This window comes from Cicer arietinum, chromosome 2 (genome assembly GCF_000331145.2).
Source record: "Cicer arietinum cultivar CDC Frontier isolate Library 1 chromosome 2, Cicar.CDCFrontier_v2.0, whole genome shotgun sequence".
NCBI lineage: Eukaryota > Viridiplantae > Streptophyta > Magnoliopsida > Fabales > Fabaceae > Cicer > Cicer arietinum.
In genome coordinates, this window is record NC_021161.2 from 3,726,353 (window position 1) to 3,749,249 (window position 22,897).

The 22,897-nt window shown below is 31.2% G+C and overlaps 1 protein-coding gene across 3 annotated transcripts; it reads right to left on the reverse strand.

Moving 5' to 3' along the window:
* Positions 1 to 1,988: 1,988 nt before the first annotated feature.
* Positions 1,989 to 10,964, reverse strand: LOC101503366 (histone acetyltransferase HAC12-like). 3 transcript variants are annotated; one of them, XM_073365046.1, is made up of 18 exons: positions 10,600 to 10,964; positions 9,815 to 10,051; positions 9,627 to 9,714; positions 9,052 to 9,292; positions 8,738 to 8,923; positions 8,407 to 8,592; positions 7,262 to 8,238; positions 6,553 to 6,816; positions 6,184 to 6,465; positions 5,983 to 6,111; positions 5,644 to 5,844; positions 5,385 to 5,527; positions 4,991 to 5,294; positions 4,236 to 4,375; positions 3,743 to 3,800; positions 3,254 to 3,640; positions 2,305 to 2,534; positions 1,989 to 2,205 (listed from the first exon to the last, which is right to left on the reverse strand). In XM_073365046.1, exons 2-18 carry the CDS (start codon positions 10,015 to 10,017, stop codon positions 2,124 to 2,126), a joined length of 4,101 nt encoding a protein of 1,366 aa, XP_073221147.1. In that variant the 5' UTR covers positions 10,018 to 10,051; positions 10,600 to 10,964; the 3' UTR covers positions 1,989 to 2,123. The 3 variants fall into 3 exon arrangements, with proteins under 3 accessions (XP_073221147.1, XP_012574890.1, XP_073221148.1); XM_012719436.3 differs by having other exon boundaries at positions 6,553 to 6,819; positions 10,600 to 10,963; XM_073365047.1 differs by lacking the exon at positions 5,983 to 6,111 and having other exon boundaries at positions 6,553 to 6,819.
* Between the last annotated feature and the right edge of the window lie 11,933 nt (positions 10,965 to 22,897).

Genomic DNA, 22,897 nt, shown 5'->3' on the forward strand with positions numbered 1-22,897 from the left:
AACTGAAAGTTTATGATGAATTTAGTTCAACTTTTTTTACATTTGTTAAATATAATTTTTTTTGAGTTAAATATTATTTATGAGCAAAAAAGATGCTTATGCAAAAAGTTATGCTTATGATGAAACTTAGTTTAATTTTTTTACATTTAAATCTATTAAACACTTTTTTTAATATTGTATTTGAAAATAGTAAGTACTCTAAAAATAAATAAATGAAGCACTACTATTAAAAAATTATAGTAGCCTACTAAACTAAAATGGTTGGTGAGTTATGTGTAATAATGAAAGTAATGTGGTGGAACAAGTAGCAGAGCTAGTTGTTTTCTCTTACTTTTCCTTTTACTTTTGAAATTTTTATAATTATATTATTGCACAAATTTGAGACAAATAGAACAAGTACAAGAAGCTCTTAATCAATTTGTTTCACAAGCACAACACACTTCATCACAACAAGCACAATATTTAGGCACACCTCCTATCATTTTCGTCAACTCAAGGAAACGAGGGAACCAAAAGAAAACCTAGTAAAACCTCTTCTAGTGCTTGATTACATTTTAATAAGAGAAATGATGCATGTACATCTAAATATTGCGGAAAAGTGTATGCAACCTCAATATATTTTTTTCGTAAAATAAACAACAGATTATTATTTATGTATGACCCACCAACTCAACCCAACCGAACCCAACCCGTTCTTGATCGGGTTGGTTCGGGTTAAATGAAAAAAAATATGGGTTTATAACTTAACCCAATCCAAAGATAATCGATCGGGTTGGGTATCAGGTTTTGTCAAAATTGATCCAACCCAACCCGCGTACACCCCTAATAATCGGTGTATTCTATGGGTAAAATTGTGATTGTTGTGCTATTGTTGTCGAAATGTATATTTGAGTTTAATATGTAAAGGTGACACGCTATATGTACATCTTTACATAAATTAACATAACCAAATGACATGCATCATGTAGATTAATGTGTATAGGGACTAAAATTTATTTTACAAATTTTTTTAAATATTAAAATTGCACTTTTATTTATTAGGGATCCAATTTTTAAGATCAGGACCTCTAAAATTTTTAAGACAGTCTTATACTTGAAGTCCGAGAGATGCATATGTAATTTAGCTTTTAAAGAATGTTATCTCTCATCGTTTAAATTGATCATTATTCACATTACTTATTTTATGTTCAAAGGAGACCCCAATGTTTCTTTTTTCAAGAAAAATGAAATGAAATTACGAAATCAAACGAGGTAGACAAAATATCCATTGGATCCTCGACAATAATAATTTATTGGTTTAAATATGTATTTGGTCCGTGTAAATATACTACTTTTTTATTTTAATCATGTAAATTTTTTTGTTAGAATATAGTCTTTGTAAAATCAGCGGTGATTGACTGTGGTCCCTAACGTCAAATCAACATTAAGAGAATGAGAAGTTTTTCAAAAACCCCTAAACCCATCTTTTAATTTATATTCATATTTTCTTTATAAAATAACATTAATTATTAAATGATCAATAAATAAATTTATTAATTAATAATATAAAATATTTAAAATTTTAATATATCATAAGATATGATGTATTGGTGTATATTTATAAGTACACATGTCATAGCGGTTTATCAACTATTTTTTTAGGGAACAACACCGATTGTCTCTAATTTTACGGTGACTAAATCGAAACAAAATACTTATAAGGACTAAAATCAAAAAATGATATATTTGCAAAAACAAAGATTTATTTAAACATAATTTATATTTAAATATAGTTTTTTGTCAAGTTTGACATACTCATTTTATTTTATTTAGTGTGCAAAAACATCACATGACATATATGACGTCCCAACGAATAATAATAATAATAATAATAAAAGAAGAAATAACAACCTGGGAGGACTAGACTAAAACTCAGAAAAAATATAAGGGGCAAATAACTGCCTCCTTAAAATCTTCACAGAAAAATCCTAAGAAATAAAATCACGGTGAAAGGAAAAAGAGTCCATTGCATATATACAAGCCCCGAAATACAAAGCATGTTTAAAAAGAGTTGATGCATGAAAACATAAGCTATTCTTAAATTTACAGTTCTTATAAGCTTATTTACTAACTATTTCAAAGATTCATTGAATTTTGTTGCTTTCCACAGCTGCAGCTATATCATGAGATTCAGATTGTTTGGCTATCAATTCTGCTAGCTTATCCCTGCAGAATTGACACAAACATAGGAGGGTTTAAAATCTATGCACGTGTTAGCCCAAAAATTGAATTTATGATATGATGTGAGAAGAAAAAATAACATACATGCAATGTGGTATGCGACATTCTGAGTCTTTGCAATTCTTGGAGTGATAAGTTAGTATCTGCAAAACCTTTTTACAGCGACAACAGCCCCCCGAAACTCGAGTAGTACACTGGTTGGCATGAACTAATAACTTTTTCATTTGAAAACAGTTTCGATAACAGCATCTTTCAGTTATAGTTGAGGAACATTGAGATACATGCTCCAAAACCTCCATCAATTTCCGTCGCATCTACGTGTTCAATTGCATATAAGTTAGCAAGTATGCATGTTGTAACAAAGGAATAAAGTTAAAGATTGTAAGCAAAAAGATTATTTCTTATTCATGCAGTGAAGTTGAAAAAGAAGATATAAGAGATTAACAATAGAGACGATAACCTTGCAACAAGGCTACTCCCTAGAATTCTCTCTAGTTTACAACTTAATTCTTCAAAGCCATCTCCCATTTACCAATTGAGGAATATTTAAAGATTTTTTTAAAATAACCACAATAACAAACTCATCAACTTCCTAATCCTAACTAACTTCTACGAACTAACTCTAATTAATCTATATTCTATATCCTAAAGGTATGTTTGGGAATTGGATATTGGAGGACTAAGTCTATATTTTGTTATATATTTGAGATTTCAAAAAATTGAAAGAATTATATGATAAATTATCATATAATATCTCAATTCCATTTCATTTATTTTAAGAAATATTTTGCAGTGACCTTAATTTGAAAAAGATAAATAAACCCTCCCCTCCCTTTCCTTCCAAAATCCAACTATGAAACATACCCTACCAGACATAGAAAGAGAGAAAATAAAATTTATAAAAGCGAAAGTTTGAACAACAATATAATTTGTAATAAACACATTTTCAGGCCTTTATCTCATCAAATGTGAGACTCATAATATGTAACAAATAAGTAATGAAAACAATAAAGGCAGAGAACTAAGTTCTTACCGGCACTGATATCTTATTTAACTCCTGATTCCTGGATAGACATGGTGTTGTTGAATATTTTTGAGTCAACTTGTGTTGATGGCAGCCAGCACCCTTATCCTTATAGCATGCAGAGCAAACAACACATTTTGGACAAACCTCACATTTCCAGCTCTGTTGGAGTACATTTTGTGAACAAATGCTACAGACTGTTCCAACAGTCAGCAGAGTAAGACCCTTAAGATGATCTAGGATCATCATTGTGGAGTACTTGGCACGGCGGAGTGTGTCAAACTGAAACTGATTCTTCTTGCAGAAGCTCAAAAACTTACTTCTACTTTCAAATAACTCATTCTCAATGATAATATCATTTTGTTCGGTATTGAAGGGGATATCATCCACAACAACCTGAAATCAGCATAAAATTCAAAGATATGTGTTGGTTTGCATGGAATTACTAATGATGGAAAAATCATATGAACTTTAGCTTCGAGTTTAGACTGTTGTTACCTGACAAAGTGTATGCACCTCGCCATTAATTGAAGTGTGTACATCAGCGGTATGGCATCTGAAATATATTGATATGAAAGTCAATGACAAAAGCACTTTTCATTCTCATCCTATAGTTGCATAATCGATTTCAATTTGCATTATGTTATTTTTTTAAAGGATGAATATAACACCAAATGGTCCAAATCATTATGAAAATCAACACATTTATATCTCATATTTGATGTATTCTACAATTCAGGTCGTTGCATACCAAATCACCAATGTAAGAGTCAAAGGGCTGATCATTGTAAATCTTATATGAATAAAGAAGGAAGATAAAAAAAAAATGTAAAGTGCAAACTGAAGATAAAAAAAATAGTATTTCTGCTATCAAATGTTAGGAACAATTAACACAAGCGTAACCAAATTAAAAGTAAAGTCAGGATAGGAAAATAGAGTTCAAGTATGTATTCAATTTAAGTTGTCTTCAATGAGAGAAGAGAATCATCACCTTTCACACTCCTGAAATTTCTTGCATTCAGTGCAAAACCATCGCTTCCCAGATACTATTGCTTCATGGCAGTGCATGCATGAATACTGCAAGTGTGCTACGATGAAGTTTTTCTTCGACTGCAACATAATTTGGCCCAGCTAATAGATATTGGTTGAAAAAAGAAAAGGAAGAAAGATCAGATTATAGAGACATACAGTGTAAATAACTTAAAAACTCATACATAAGATCAAAAGCTCTGTATATGCATGTAAATAACATATCAGTTTGGGATTCACTAATAAAACTCATGCTATAAAACAAAATTTGATGGGTTCAAATTTGTAGTAGAAGTAATAGAAAAATGAGGGAATGAGAAATTAAAATGATAAATTGCATTAGCGAATAAGTTTCCAATGAGTACGAAATAGTAAACTTTTATTTTGATAAAGAAGAAAAGGTGAAACCATAAAAGCAATAAGGGTTTCCTATTTTGATAAACTAAGGGAAAAGTTGATAACGAGAATAATAACAGAATGGAAAAAATCAACACTTTGCGGTTTAACCATGTTCAAAGCTATAGTGAATAACTTAATCCTAAACTTAAATTAACCTTTGCTTCTACATTTAAAATTAAAATTTGATGGTTCAAGAACCAAATAATAATTTGGTTGTGGTAAGTCATTAAAAGCCAAATTATAATCAAAGCTATATCTAATAACCAATTTCAAACTCTCATGACAAGTGGATGAAGGTAAAAGAGAAGGGGGACATACTTTTTGCATCACCATAATATCTTTGGCATTGCCGTTCGAAGGATTTACATGTCCCATGGCCTTTAAAGATCTATTTTTCACTACTTTCTTCAATGTCTTTTCATACTCTCCTCCACACTCTTTTTCAATGTCGATGGCTAGTTCCATAGCATGATTACACCAGTAGTCTCCATAGAAGTATGGCAAACGAGCAGCTGTCACCTTGGAGTTCCATTTTTCAGTAGGAACAAAGAAATGTTCATACACGTCGGTTAAACCAACGACGACATTTTCTTCAGTAGCCTTTTTCAGCATTGAATGATACCTACACACAAAAAAAAAAAAACAATATAAATACTCAATGGTTACACAAGCTCCTGAAAATACACATACACAAGGAGATAAAAAGACTGACCAGTCCACTAGCTTATCATCCTTTGGAGTCTTTTGAGTTTTTGGATGGCAATGTAGAATATAATTATCCTCTTTTTTAGGAGGACAAGACCATATATAGCATTTTGTAAAACCTCGTTTCTTACAAAAATCAAGATACCCAATCTGGTAATGGAAAACAAGCAGGAAGGATTAAGGAAGGCATAAATAGAAGGAAGGATTAAGGATCGAGTGAAATGTGATCTAAAGCAATTAGCAACAGAGTTTTAAAAGCAAAATACCAATATCTCATGGTAAACAAAGGTACGAAGAGCTCCTCCGCTCATAGTTTGTCTTCGAGGCATAAAATGATTGACAGAATCAAGATATGAAATATATATGCAACGTTGATTCGGATTGGCACATTCCGAGCCATACTCCTGGACGTACATTCCAAAAATGCATACATCTGCTCCTTCAATCTGCTGAAACAGAAGAATAACCTGAAATCATAGGAAATTCTGTTATTTCTTCTGAATAATAATACAGATATAATGGAGTAGACATCAAGAGAAATCTAATCTAGTCCTGCGGAAGGACTTGGAGGAACATATATTCATCTATTAACCCTTTGAACTTACTCTTGATCTATAAGAGAACTCAGCAGGGTATTTCTCCTCTGGAACAATGTCCAGAAATTGCTTCTCCACTATCAAATGTTTGTCAGCAGATAACACTTCTCTAACTGTAAGACTTTTCGCTACTACAACCTACAGTTTTGGAGTCATGCATGGCAAATCAGTCAATCGACCATTTTAAATATGTAGGTTTTTTAATCTTACTTCATCAAGATTCTCATTCCCTTCGATTTTTTCCCAGTCTGCTCTCTCTTGCATGAGATGCTCAAAAAGTCTTTTCTCTAAGTGGTCACTAAGCATGGTTCTCGGCAAGTCCTTAGCACCAAAAATAGTAGTCTTTGGTAAGGGAACATGCATTCCATTTTCAATTTCTTTTACGTGGCAAAAAGGACATGTATACTCAGCAGTGCAGTCCAAATCTCTTTTGCTGTTATATAGTGCACATATTTGATGCTGCCATCTTTCACATTTATTGCATTCAACCCACTAGAAGAAACGACAGTCATTAAGAGTTAGTTTATAGTTCTTTATATCAAGCTGAATTTTTATTTAATAAGGCATACTAAAACTTACTGGTTCTTCAAGTACTTCATCATTTTTCTTTTGTTCAAAAAGTGTCTTACAAACAGATGTCCCATTGAATATAATGCACCCGCCTTTAGAACGGTTATAGCAGGAGGAGCAAAAGCAACGCTCTGCATCAGATTCTTCTCCTTTTATACAGAAATACTTTGCGTTTCGCTTGATACGGGTTTGACAATGTAAGCAATAAATTTGTACTGGTTCGAAGTAGAAAGCTTTCATTGTACATAATTGGCATGTGCCGTCCACTGTTGTCTTCTGTGTTAAAAGATATGTCAGCTTGTATATGGCTTAGAATTCCACGTGAAAGCTACAAACGTCAACTTAAATATTAAGAAAATAAAAGCCTAAAACCAGCTATTAAAAATGAAACATAAACTGACACTGCCTCAGTACAGTTTAGGTGCAACTCAGTAGGCATGCTTATTAGCATCACATTATCATAGTACTATTATGTAACCTTAACAGTTGATAAATGTAAATACAATCTTGATGGGTCTGAACATGCACAACATGAATTATCATAAAAACAAATGCATACACAACATCCAAGGATTAAAAGAAGAGGAAGAACCATTTATGAGCTTTAACTAAATAGCTTAACCTTTTGGGATAGTTGGTTCATAACAGTAATCATTACATATCAGTAATACCAAAACAGGTCAAGGTAATTAGAAACACTGGAAAGTGGTGTACTAACCTGAACGGATTCCTTTCTCAGACTATTAATATGTTCTTTTATTTGATCACGTGTGAACAAATCAATCAAGGAAACAACATTAATTGTTGTATTTGAGGACTTTGTTTGCTTCTCTTGATCAGCCTTTGGCTCACTCGCTTTATTTTTAGCATTTGCCGCCTCTTGGTTGAATCCAATGTCAATCACACCATGGATTTCGGGATCTGGCTCCTCAAACACCGGACTAGCATCTAAGCCTTTTGAGCGAATCATTTCACTCTTGAAAGTCTGTCCAAATGTATCATCACTCACATTGTTCTGTATCTCCCCAACAATTGTACTCAATAACTTTTGCAGCTCTTGATCGGGTTTTGGCTCAATAACTTTCTTTTTAACATTTGTCTCAGCCTGGTCGAATTCATTTCTGCCTTTTATATCCCCTCCATCAGTAGGAATAGCATCCATACTGACAGTACGCATAATGGAACTCAATCCAATGTCAAATTCATTTAAGTTGTTGCTATTCATCACATCTTGCCTTTCAGGAGCAACTTCTAAGCCTTTAGAGGGAAATGTGTTAGTCTTTAAAGTTTGTCCAAACGTATCAACCATCACATTGCTGTTTATCTCATTAATGCCAAGAACTAGATTTGTGAACTCTTCCACACTGTACTTATCAACTTCACCATCGATAGATGAGAAGGGAAATTCTAACTGTTGTTGCTGCACTCCCACAAGTGTTTCAATAGAATGAGGTTGAACCGTCTTGTAAGACAATTGGTCCGCACTTGCATTGTTAACTAAAGAGACGCCAAAAGTAGACCCCGTTGTTTTCTGTATTTTGGTAGGTCTTAGCATGGCTTCAGTATTACCATCATGAGTGAAATTCTTCTGAAAATTCAATTTGAAGCTTGGCGTCATGTTAGGAAAACTCATACACTCATTATTCTGCATAATCATCTCCAAGCAATCTCTATTATTTGTCAAATCTGTCTCGACTGCAAAAATAGCAAACGAAATGGGTAAAACAATACATTTATTGAAAATTAAAATAATTCTGACTAAGATGTAACTGCAAATTCAATACTATTTTTGTAAAGACTAAATCAATATTGTACAAATGAGGATTAAAACTTGGGAAGATATCACAATCTATCTAAACATACAATTATTTGAATGTTGTTGAGGTAAAAGATTGGAATGTTCCGAAATATCCATCGAAACAAGTTGAGGTAACTTCATATTCAAATCTTCAGATTTGAGGGATTTTCCTATTGTTGTAGGAAAACTTATAGAATCATTATTCTGGATATTCCCCATACTTCCACTGTATCTTGTCAAATCCATGTTCACTACAAAAGTGGCAAATCAATTGGGTAAAATAACATTTATTTAAAATAAACACAAAATCAATAATATAGCTGCCAAATCAATTCTCAGTATTGCACAAATAAGGGTGGAAACTTGGGAAGAAATTACAATCTAATTTAAACATACAATTATTTGCATGTTGCTGAGGAAAGCGATTGGAATGTTCTGAAATATTCGCCGCGACAATTTGAGGTAACTTCATATTTAAATTTTCAGATTGGACGGATTTTCCTTTTGTTGTAGGAAAATTTATAGAATTATTATTCTGGATAGTCCCTATATTTTCACTGTATCTTGTCGTATCCATGTCCACTGCAAATTAATTGGGTAAAAACAACACTTTTATTGAAAATAAAAATAATTCTAGCAAAGACAAAATCAATATTGCAGAAATAAGGATTGAAACTTGGGAATAAATCACAATCTTATTTAAAACATACAATTATTTGCATGTTGCTGAGGAAAATAGCTTCCACCGCCCGAAACAGGGTTGTCACAGAGAACATTCATATCAGCAAATGTTGGGATTGATGAACCATGGTCACGCAAACAAGGCAGCTGCTCGTGAACAATAGAAGAGGTCGATGGTCCCTCTTTTGGCATGCCATTATAATCAGCGATACCAGCATCCAGTAGAAATTGCACACGCTGATTTAACGTTACATTGTTCATGTAATCCTCCTGCCAAATATGAAGAAAAACCAATTGTGCTTTATTAACAATTTTATAACCATATTTTCAAATACTAGTAGTTGCTATAGCGGCACTATACCACCGTAGCATAGCAGAAATTGAACCTATTCCTCAATGCCCTATTTAGTACAAAGTGTTGTCAAATAGCCGCTATTGCGGCGCTATAGTACTATAACATAGCGGAATTTGAACAAACTGCTATTTTTTGCCATCCGCAATTAACAACACTATTTACAACTTGCATTTGATCCTCCTTTTATTGGCTAAAATGTTATTAGCAAATAAAAACTTGCATGCACAGACAAAATTTTAAGAAACAAACCTTTGAAGTAGCGGATAAAAATAGAAAGTATTCTAGGATAGGTGCAAGTCGCTTATTATCAATTGGAAAAGTCCTGATCATTTTTGAACTGAAGTAAGTAAAACTGAATGTTAGTAAAGTGTCAAGTCAATTGCAATATAAATCAAAGTAAATGCAACCAATTTTAATGTGAAACTCAAATAACTTACATTTCATTTCTTATCCATTTGCGGTTGTATATGATTCTCGGATGATTACGCCAGTTTGTGGAGAACCCTACTTGATTCATTACATTTTGATGGCTTAACTCATCAATAACTCTCTTCCGTGGAAAGTTTGAGACACGCGATGAAGAATTTGTTGGCCTTTTAATCCAAGAATTCTCAAGACGAGAACCCTTGGCTGGAGACATTTTGTCGCTTTATTAGAAACTATTTGTTCTGAAGCTGAAACACATTATCAACAAACATCAGTTAGAGAAAGTTCCAACTATATAAGAACTCAAAATACAGAAAACAAGATTATCATAAATTATCATAATGAAGTGCACATATATTAACACCAATTTGAATAGCAATGAGAAAAAAATACAAAAATATTAATTCAACTATGAAGCTATCCCTCTTGAAATAGTTTCACTTCTTAATTGACACAAAATTGATCATCCAAATTCAAATGTTGAACTAGAAAAATTAATGATCATGAGACATCAACTAGAGTAACACTATTACTGACTATGTAGCACATACACTTTGGATTAAAGTCTTGATGTTGTAAGATTTAATTACTTTCAAATTTTTGAATTAAAATCAGTGTCTACATTTCAATATCAGTGTCGTGTTCGATGTCTCTGTCAATACTTCATATTTACTAAACATTTTTATAACTTTTTGAAAAAGTTTCAGTGATCAATTTAGGGTTCAAATTTTAGTGAATTCTTATTTTTGAGAGAAAACTAAGGATTCTCAATTTCTAGTTAACAGCTTCGTTTCACCTCTATCAATTTCTAGGGTCCCGTCCACCGCCGTCGTGCACAACAGCGACACCTCCCCCAATCCCATGAAAGATTCTTCCGGCGAACCCACGCATTTCGTACTACGAATAGCGTTTAATCCGCGGAAGAATCTTTCTTCCGCCTTGTGCGGCCTTTAGGCGCCGCCATCGGAACTTCCTCTCCGATTACCGGCGACATGATTTTAAGGGTTATAGAGAGAGAAAGAAATCCGAAAATCAAGGAGCAAGAAACCGTAAAATAAGGAAGGGTATTACTGTAATTATGCCCACTCAGAAGTAATCAAAGAAGACAGAAACGACAAAAAACAACACAAAACACAGAGAACAGTTCGATGGGTTTTGCTACGACAAAATCAATATTTAATAATTTGATAAACAAGGAAAGGAATATTCCTTTCTTTTGAGGGTTAGGGTTGGGATATTTACCGTGGATTCTTTTACACTTTGACTGGTGGAGATAAGAAATTAAGATGAGAGAAATTGGTGAGAGAGAATGTATTAATAAGAAGGCTAAATTATATCTATGGTCCATTAACTTAATTTCAGGTAATGTTTTAGTTTTTTATCTTTTTTTTTTTTTCGACTTGGTCCTTTATTTTAATTTTAAGTGACAATTTGATATTTTATGTTTTAAAATTTCAACAATGTTATCCTTTTTTATACAAAAATTCAAAAAAAAAAATTTCAATCAAAACTCATAAAATTAATTATATTCTTCAATATAATACAAATTTCATCAAATTCGTAACACAAATCTTCAAATAAACTTATATTTTCATACTTTATTTGATATTGTTAGGAATAAAGGACTAAATCGGAAAAAAAAAAAAAAAAAAAAGAAAAAGGACTAAAACGTTACTTGAAATTAAGTTAAATGACCACATATGTAATTTAGCCTAATAAGAATTAGAGTAGAAGTTTGTTATTGTTTGAAATAGAAGAAATAAGAGTGAAATAGAAGTGAGAGAAGTATAAAGTTCTCTTTTCTTTGATTGGTTGTGTAGAAAATGAGAAGATAATTTTTTAAATATCGACAAAAATACCTTTATTTTGCAAATATTTTTTTTCTTGATATTTGTTGCTTTGAGATTGATGTTTCATGAACATGCCAAATGTTTATGTAATTGTATTGTATATAAGAATTTTAAACCGTAAATTTACAATATATTGAAGATCAAATTTTAGTTGAGATTTTTAACAATTAAAAATTAGTTAGAATTTAGGTTAAAAATTTTATTTTATTTTATAACTATAATAATTGTTTTTGTAATTATGTTATAAATTATTCTCCATATTTTTTTTATAATAAATATCTAGATTATAATCTGATCTACAAAGATTTGATGTATTTGGTTTAGGGTTGTCTTAAAGATTTTTTAGGCCTTATTCTAATTTAAAAAATTGGGCCTAACAAAAAAAATGCAATTTCAATAATTAAAAAAAATTAGTAAAATAAATTTTAGTCTATATACACGTACAAAGCTACATGATGCAATGAAGATCGTACACATACCAATTTACATAATTCATTTCATTTGGTTAAATAAATTCAAGTAATAAGAAAAAGTGTACATTGTAACATCCTAAATCAAATGATTAAAAATAATTAGATTTTTAAAATATTCAAATTTATAGATTATTATGATTATATTATTATTATTATTATTATTATTATTATTATTATTATTACAACAACTAATTTGCTTAAAATAAGATAACATTAGCAAGTTGTTGTTTGTTTGAAACCGTAGGAAGTTTGTTTTGTTTGTTAAAGGTTCATGTGAAATAAACAATAACAAACAAACTATTATAACAAAAGTAGTCCCCATATTTTGTTTGTGCCCAGTTTTGGTCTCCCAAATAGAATTTGAGTCCAAATTCTGATAAGTTGTCATATTTTTAATGATGTGTCAAATGTCAAAAGAATGGTGATGTGGCAGATGTCTATGTGGATTAAAGTCATTATTATATTATTTCAAATTAAAAAATAAATTTATATTTTTTAAAACTATTATTATATTGTTCTAAATTTTAAAATAATTGTCAAAATCAAAATAACAACACCTAAAATCATGAACAATTTATATTTTTTTAAACTATTATTATATTATACCAAATTTTAAAATAATTGTCAAAATTAAAGTTAAAAAAAAAAACCTATAATCATGAACCTAAACAGAAGCAAAATCAAAACCAAATGAAATCGTGAAAGGAGCTTGAACCACCAGCGTGAACCCTAAATCAGTTCGTGAAGTTTGTGAACCCTTTTCATCAAAATCGACCACTTCCCTTTTCTTCATCATCATCATTCGATTTCATCTTCTTCTTCTTCTTCTTCTTCTTCTTCTTCTTCTTCTTCTTCTTCTTCTTCTTCTTCTTCTTCTTCTTCTTCTTCTTCTTCTTCTTCTTCTTCTTCTTCTTCTTCTTCTTCTTCTTCTTCTTCTTCTTCTTCTTCTTCTTCTTCTTCTTCTTCTTCTTCTTCTTCTTCTTCTTCTTCTTCTTCTTCTTCTTCTTCTTCTTCTTCTTCTTCTTCTTCTTCTTCTTCTTCTTCTTCTTCTTCTTCTTCTTCTTCTTCTTCTTCTTCTTCTTCTTCTTCTTCTTCTTCTTCTTCTTCTTCTTCTTCTTCTTCTTCTTCTTCTTCTTCTTCTTCTTCTTCTTCTTCTTCTTCTTCTTCTTCTTCTTCTTCTTCTTCTTCTTCTTCTTCTTCTTCTTCTTCTTCTTCTTCTTCTTCTTCTTCTTCTTCTTCTTCTTCTTCTTCTTCTTCTTCTTCTTCTTCTTCTTCTTCTTCTTCTTCTTCTTCTTCTTCTTCTTCTTCTTCTTCATTTGTTTCATTTCTTCTTCCTTTGTTCCTTGTGTGTTTTGGGAAACTAATGATGGATTTTCTGGCACTTTCATGGCTGTTGATTATTGTTCTTTTGATTATTGTAATGTTGAAGTAATTAAAATGATGTAATGTTGAAGTAATTAAAATTATTGTAATGTTGAAGTAATTAAGGGTGTTTTGTAATGATGTAATTTAGGGTGTGTTTATGGTTTAAATTGTAATGTAATTGTGTAATATAATCAAATTGGAATGAATAAGATTGTTATTATGCAATGAAATTGGTATTATTATAATTCAATTGTCTATACCTTTTACAGCGCTTTTTGGAAAAAGCACTGTAATAGGTGCATTATAATGCATCTACTGATACAACGCTTTTTCAAATAAGCGTTGTAATAGGTGCATAATAATGCATATATTGAATGACCCTTTTACATTGCTTTTTTAAAAAAGCGTTGTAATAGGTGCGTAACACCTTTTCACAGCGCTTTTTGGAGAAAAAAAACGTTGTATAAGGTGCATTCAATAGATGCACCTTTTATGCACCTATTACAACGCTTATTTGAAAAAACGTTGTAAAAGGTGCATTCAGTAGATGCATTATAATGCACCTATTACAACGATTTTTCTAAAAGGCGATGTAAAAGGTATAAACAATTGAATTACAATTATACCAATTTTATTTCATAATAACAACTTTATTCATTCAAATTTGATTATATTACACAATTACATTACAATTTAAACCATAAACACCCTAAATTACATCATTACAAAACACCCTTAATTACTTCAACTTTACAATAATTTTAATTATTTCAACATTACATCATTTTAATTACTTCAACATTACAATAATCAAAAGAACAATAATCAACAGCCATGAAAGTGCTAGAAAACCCCTCATTAGTTTCCCAAAACACACAAGGAACAAAGGAAGAAGAAACGAAACAAATGAAGAAGAACAAAAAACGGAAGAACAAAGAACGAACACGAGTGAAACAGATGAAAAGGATGATGAAGAAGAAGAACCCAGATGAAAAGGGAAGATGAACAACACCGAAGAAGAAGAAGAACTCAGATGAAAAGGGAAGATGAACAAAACGAGAAGAAAAAGAAGATGAAATCGAATGATGATGATGATGATGATGATGAAGAAAAGGGAATTGGTCGATTTTGATGGAAAGGGTTCACGAACATCAGGAACTGATTTAGGGTTCGCGCTGGTGGTTCAAGCTCCATTCACGATTTCATTTGGTTTTGATTTTGCTTCTGTTTAGGTTCATGATTTTAGGTGTTTTTTTTTTTTTTTTTTAACTTTAATTTTGACAATTATTTTAAAATTTGATATAATATATTAATAGTTTAAAAAAATATAAATTGTATTTTTTAATTTGAAATAATATAATAATGACTTTAATCCACATAGACATTAGCCACATCACCCTTTTTTGACATGTCATTAAAAATATGACAACTCATCATGATTTGGACTCAAATTCTGTTTGGGGGACCAAAACTGTGCACAAACAAAATGGGGGGACTACTTTCGCGATTCACCTATAATAGGGGACTAAAAGTGCAATTAAGCCTAGATTATACATTGATTTATTTGTTATTAATTGTTAAATCACCGTTTTTATGATTGTTTGAATATATACTCTTTAAACAGATTGTTTTATTATATTTTCTTGAATAATTGTTGTTATTATATATTCAAATGAAATATTATATTATAAATATGATTTTACGAATATGGTTGTTAAAAAAGAGAATTATTTGGATTGTTTGTGTTTGAGATATATATATATTCTTTAAAAGATTGTTCTATTATATCTTCTTGAACGATTATTGTTATTATATATGTAAACAAAATATTGTATTATAAATATCATTTTATGAATATGATTATTAAAAATATGAATGATTTTGATTGTGTTTGTTGGAGATGAGTATTAAACTTCACAAAGAGATGAGGTTTAAACTCCACACAGATTGGTCTTGTACCCGACATATAGATGAGTATTAAACTTCGCAAATAGATGAGGTTTAAACTCCATGTGGATGAGTATTAAACTTCACAAAAAGATGAGGTTTAAACTCCACATGGATGTGTCTTGTACTCCACATATAAATAAGTATAAAACTTCACAAACAGATGATGTTTAAACCCCACACTGATGGATCTTGTACCCCACATATAGATGAGTATTAAACTTCACAAAAAGATGAGGTTTAAACTCCAAATGGATGAGTATTAAACTTCACGAAGAGATGAAGTTTAAACTACACGTGGATGAGTCTTGTACCCCACATATAGATGAGTATTAAACTTCACAAAGAGATGAAGTTTAAACCCCCACACTGATGGGTCTTGTACCCCACATATAGATGAGTATTAAACTTCACAAAAAGATGAGGTTTAAACTCCACATGGATGAGTATTAAACTTCACAAAGAGATGAAATTTAAACTCGACGCGGAGGGGTCTTGTACCCCACATATAGATGAGTATTAAACTTCACAAAGAGATGAGTCTTGTACCCCACATATAGATAAGCTTTAAACTCCATAATGAGATGAAGCTTAAACTCCACACGGATGGGTCTTGTACCCCACATATAGATAAGCTTTAAACTCCATAATGAGATGAAGCTTAAACTCCACACGGATGGGTCTTGTACCCCACATATAGATAAGCTTTAAACTCCATAATGAGATGAAGCTTAAACTCCACACGGATGGGTCTTGTACTCCCCACTGGATGAGCTGATGCTCCACATGATGAGATAATACTCACTTCGCGGATGTAGTATATCTCCATATAACGATGATACATCATTGAATTAATTGATTTACTGCCTACATAATAAATGTGTGTATTGTATTTATTTGATTATGATAGATGTGGATTATGGTTAATTTAATTGATGAGTTTTTATTAATTATTAGAAGTAATTAGTTATTATAGAAAAATCTTAGTTGTATCATGAATATTCCTAAAGAATATTTTTGGAACAAGGCGGGTGCCATGATCGACTTTTCCGGTTACCACTTTGGCTGAGAACAATACTTGTTTTAAAAGTGTGTGTATTATTCACTGGGATTTAGTATCTCATTACAGTGTTGTTTTCAGATACTGAGACCGTTCGGGACATCAAGAGTTTAGAAGTCCTACCTCCCTTGAGAAGAGTGATTTCCTTCTATTAGGTTAGTAGATCAAGAATAAGTAGACATAGTGTCTACATCGTACTTTATTTCGAGATTAGGTACTATTTACCTAGTTTTGGATATTTTAATTATTAAAGATTTTTCAGTTGTAAGGATTTATTTTGAGATTTAATAACATTACTACTTTCGAACAATTCATTATTTATTACAGTACCTTATTCTCTTATATAATTTTAAATTTTTTTCCATTATTACCTCAGTTTTTATCTCCACATAACTAGGCGTTACATTTTTGGTATCAGAGCTAGTTCGAACCTAGATCGGGTTGTGGGTTTACTTTACTTTATTATTAAATTTTATAAATAAATAAAAAAAATCAAAACTTGGGCTTATAGGATTGGTCGTTATAGTCATACATTTTGTATGCTAATATATTGGGCCTGGCCAACCAAATGCTTGATTGGTGGTGAGCATATTTATGATGGGTAACAAGCGAGGTACGAATGACGCACTTGCTAAGGTTCTTTGCTTGATAGCAGCAACCAAAGAGAATATATGAAGACTCTCCCTCATTTGAGAGGACCCAATGTCGAATCAGTAACAGTCGTAGACTCTCAATATATTAGGCTTTCTAAATTTCAAAAAAATAATCCACCACTTTTTCGAGGTAAGTTATGATCTAGTCGAAGCACAAGCGTGGTTGTTGAAGTTAAAGAAGATCTTTAGCATCATGCATTGTGTTGACACTCACAAAGTGGACCTCGTCATTTATATGTCAGAGTATGATGTTGAGCATTGGTGGATTTGTATTAGTGGAGTTCTGCTGACAAAATGAGTTTCTTTTACTAGGGATAGGTTTAAAGAGTTATTTATAGAGAAGTATGTTCTCCACAATGTTCGTATTCAAAAGGGAATAAAGTTTATTCATATTCGTCATGGAGATATTTCAGTTGTAGAGTATGTCGTCAAATTTTGAAGCTACATCAAGATACTCTTGTTATCTTAAGGACAATCCCCAAGACGAGTGGAAGGCTATTAAATTTGGGTAAAGACTTAAGTCTAAGCTTCAAAGCTTTAATTGAAATTCTAAGAATCGTGACTACCCCACCATGGTAAACAAGTCTAGGGTGGTTGAGAAAAAGACACAAGCACCAAAAGTTAAGAAACCGAAGGAGAAGTTTATCTCTAGTGGAAAGATATTCTACACTAAAAGCTATAAATTTCATAAGAACCTACACCCTTTACCCACAATTTCAAAGGACGAGTAAAGACATGCTCCAACTAGTAAGACTATGAGGTTGTTTGTAGACTATAGAAAATTGAATTAAGTTACCATCAAGAATAAAAATCCATTGCCTAGGATAGATGACCTCTTAGATCAATTGAGTGGCGCTTAAGTATTTTCTAAGATAGACTTGAGGTCTGGGTACCATCAAATTAGGGTCAAAAGTGAAGATATTCCTATGAAAATTTTTAGGACAACATACAAACACTATGAGTATGTAGTGATGCATTTTGGAGTTACCAATGCCCTTGCTATTTTATGGGTTATATGAATCAAATTTTTAGACCATTATTAGATTAGTTTGTGGTGGTGTTCATCGATGATATTCTAATCCACTATAGGAGCTTGGATGAGCATGAGGAACACATGAAGATATTATTGAAATTTTTGAGAGATAACACGTTGTATGCAAAACCTGAGAAATGTGAGTTATGGCTTGATGATGTGAGGTTTTATGACATACCATCTCTAGTAAGGGAGTAACAGTTGACTCTAGTAAGGTAGATTCTATATTAAGTTGGCCCCAATCTAAATCAATGACTGAAGTAAGAAATTTACTAGGAATGACAATTTACTATAGGAAATTTATAGAGAGGTTTTCTAGTCTAGTCTTACCTCTCACCAAGTTGACTAGATAAGGGAAAAAAATTGTGTGGGACTAAGAGTGCGAGGATAATTTCCACGAGGCAAATTATCCAACCCATTTTCTTGAATTAGCATTTGTAGTCTTTGCTCTTAATATTTGGAGGCATTATTTGTATGGAGCAAGATTTGAGGTTTTTAGTGATAATAAAAGCCTTAAATATTTGTTTGATCAAAAGGAATTAAATATGAGACAAATAAGGTGGATGTAGTTCCTTAAGGACTACGATTTTGAGTTGAAATATCACCCTGAGAAAGCAAATGTAGTGGCTGATGCTCTAAATAGAAAATCCTTACGTGTAGCTTGTATGATGGTACAAGAGACAAGCCTAATAAAGGAGTTTAGAGATATGAATTTGGATGTGTCCCATAATGCTTTAAGTTTGAATCTGAATAGGCTAGAAATCAGTAATAACTTGAGAGGGATAATACAAAATGAACCCTTATTAGCTAAAGTATTGCAGCCTCTTGTGGACAAGGAGAACTATACCTTATTTGGTGACGATTTAGTGTTGTTTAAGGATAAGATCATTGCTCCTAAGGAGGGGAGTCTTAAGGATAAGATTTTAGAGGAAGCTCATAATTTTAAGTTCACGATGCACCCAAGAATAACTAAATTGTATCAGGATTTGAGAAAATGTACGAGTTTTGTGTTTATGTCTAGTATGTCAGAAGGTTAATATTGAGCACCAAAAGCCTTCAAGATTTTTACAATCATTAGAAATTCTTGAGTGAAATTGGATAGGATATCTATGGATTTTGATGTCATTTGGGTGATAGTTGATCAAATGACCAAATCAACTCATTTTCTACCAATTAAAACAATCTATAGTTTAGATAGACTAGCTGAGCTCTACATTAAGGATATAGTAAAGTTACATGGTATAGCCACCTCTATAGTATCAGATAGGGATCCACGATTTACCTCTAGATTTTGAGAAAGCTTTTCAGAGAGCTTTTGCTATTATACTGAGATTTAGCACATCTTACCATCCACAGACATATGATCAATCAAAGTGAATTATTCAAACTCTTTAGGATATGCTAAGAGCTTGTGTTCTAGATGAAGGTGAGAGTTGGGAACTCTACTAGAATGTTTTTTATAACAACAATTATCACTCTAGTATAGGTATGGCATTATATGAGGCTCTTTACGGAAGAAAGTGTAGGTCTCACACAAGTGTATCAGTGTGAAGTTAGGGATAAGTCTCTGTTAGGTCTTTATTTAGTGCAAGAGACCACTAATAGAATTCAACTAATTAGGGAAATGATATATACAATGCAAAGTAGGGAAAAGAGTTATGTTGACAAGAGAAGAAAACCATTGGAATTTCAAGAAGAGACACGTGAATTCTTAAGAGTCTCTTCTAATACTCGGGTGAGAAGGTAAATGAAAGTCAAAAATAAAATAAAACTTTTGTTTCATGGGTTATTTTTAAATTCTAAAGAGAGTAGGTATGTTACTTACCAATTAACTCTTGCTCCACATGTATATAACCTTTATGATGTATTTTTTGTTTCTCAACCTCGAGCATATGTGTCAGATCATTCACACGTGATAACTCCCGAGTTAGTCCAATTAAAAGATAATTTAATCTTTAATTCTAGATCTATATGCCAGAGATGGCTATTTCAAAATCAGATGAAGTCATATGACAATATCCATAGTTTTTTTTTTTTTTGAGTTATACATATATTTTCACAAATAAATTGTCCAAGACTTATTATTGTTAATGTGTTTTCAAAATAATTATGATGGAGAAAATACCAATTCAAATGGAATGGATTTAAAACGATATTTTTGGATAGATCGGGTTTAAAATTTTTATCATTTTCGTACATTAAATAATATTTCACTATGTGACAAATTTCGGTTAATTTGTCAAGTTGCAAATTATTATTTATTGAGACCTGATTATGAGTTATAAGTTTCCCTGATGCAAGTACATCAGTTTCTTTATATTTGCACAAGTTGGATCACTTTGGTTTTATTCACTTCGACATAAATTTTGAAGACGAATTTTGTCTAAGGAGAGGAGAAAATGTAACATCCTAAATCAAAGGATTAAAAATAATTAGATTTTTAAAATATTTTAATTTATAGATTATTATGATTATATTATTATTATTATTTTTATTTTTATTATATAAACAACTAATTTGCTTAAAATAAGATAACATTAGTAAGTTGTTATTTGTTTGCGACTGTAATAATAAGAAATTTGTTTTGTTTGTTAAAGATTTATGTGAAATAGAGAATAACAAACAAGCTATTATAACAACTTTTGCTACCTAATTATGTATTATTAAGGAGTGAAACAAAACCAAACAAACAATCCTATGAATTCAATATGTATTCCTTTTATTTGTAACAACCAAAAGTTTAGTGGGGCAAATATAGGATACCTAGTCAAACTATTTTATAAATATTTAATTATAAATAGATACAAAGAAGAAAATAAAAAACTCAATAGAGAGAAATATATATGCCACCATAAAGAGGAACGAAACTATGATTGCGTTTGCAATAGCAGCAGTTAGTAACGATTAACACATATGAAACTTTTTATAAAAGAACGCTTCAAGAATCACACCCTTTAAACTTTCATGGTACATCTATTTTGAAAATTTAGAATGGAAAAAGAGTTAGATATTTTGATTGATATTTTCTTATAAAAATATATTTTTGTCAAGAACCTAACTCTATTAAAATTGAGATTTTATGAATTGTAATAATAGATTATAAATTGATTTATTTATTATTGTTTGTTAAATCACAATTTTTATGATTGTTTGAATATATACTCTTTAACAAGATTGTTTTATAATATTTTCTTGAATAATTGTTGTTATTATATATTCAAATGAAATATCATATTATAAATATGATTTTACGAATATGGTTGTTAAAAACGCGAATTATTTGGATTGTGTGTGTTTGAGATATATATATTTTTTAAAAGATTGTTTTATTATATCTTCTTGAATGATTGTTGTTATTATATATTCAAACAAAATATTGTATTATAAATATGATTTTACGAATATGATTATTAAAAATATGAATGATTTTGATTGTGTTTAATGGAGATGAGTATTAAACTTCACAAATAGATGATGTTTAAACTCCACACGGATGGATCTTGTACCCCACATATAGATGAATATTAAACTTCACAAAGAGATAATGTTTAAACTCCATATGGATGAGTATTAAACTTCACAAAGAGATGAGGTTTAAACTCCACATGGATGGGTCTTGTACCCCACTTATAGATGAGTATTAAACTTCACAAAGAGATAAAGTTTAAACTCCACATGGATGAGTATTAAACTTCACAAAGAGATGAGGTTTAAACCCCACACGGATGAGTCTTGTACCCCACATATAGATGAGTATTAAAATTCACAAAGAGATGAGGTTTAAACTCCACATGGATGAGTATTAAATTTCACAAAGAGATGAGATTTAAACTCCACGCGAATTGGTCTTGTACCCCACATATAGATGAGTATTAAACTTTACAAAGAGATTAGGTTTAAACTCCACACAGATGGGTCTTGTATCCCATATATAGATGAGTTTTAAACTTCACAATGAGATGAGGTTTAAACTCCACACAGATGGGTCTTGTACCCCACATATAGATGAGCTTTAAACTCCACAATGAGATGAAATTTAAACTCCACAAGGATGGGTCTTGTACTCCACACTAGATGAGTTGATGCTCCACATGATGAGATAATACTCACTTCGCGGAAGTAGTATATCTCCATATAACGATGATACATCATTGAATTGATTGATTTACTGCCTACAGAATAAATGTGTGTATTGTATTTATTTGATTATGATAGATGTGGATTATTGTTCATTTAATTGATGAGTTTTTATTAATTATTGGAAGTAATTGGTTTTTATAGAAAAATCTTAGTTATATCATGAATATTTCTAAAGAATATTTCTGGAACAAGGCGGGTGCCATGATCGACTTTTTTGGTTACCGCTCCGGCTGAGAACAGTACTTGTCTTAAAATTGTGTGTATTATTCAATGGGATTTAGTATCTTATTACAATGTTGTTTTCAGATACTGAGACAGTTCGAGACGTCGAGAGTTTAGAAGTCCTATCTCCCTTGAGAAGAGTGATTTCCTTCGATTAGGTTAGTAGATCAAGAATAAGTAGACATAGTGTCTACATCGTACTTTATTTCGGGATTAGATACTATTTGCCCAGTTTTTGATATTATAATTATTAAAGATTTTTCAGTAGTAAGGATTTATTTTGAGATTTCATAACATTACTGCTTTCGAACAATTCATTATTTATTACAGTACTTTATTCTCTTATATAAT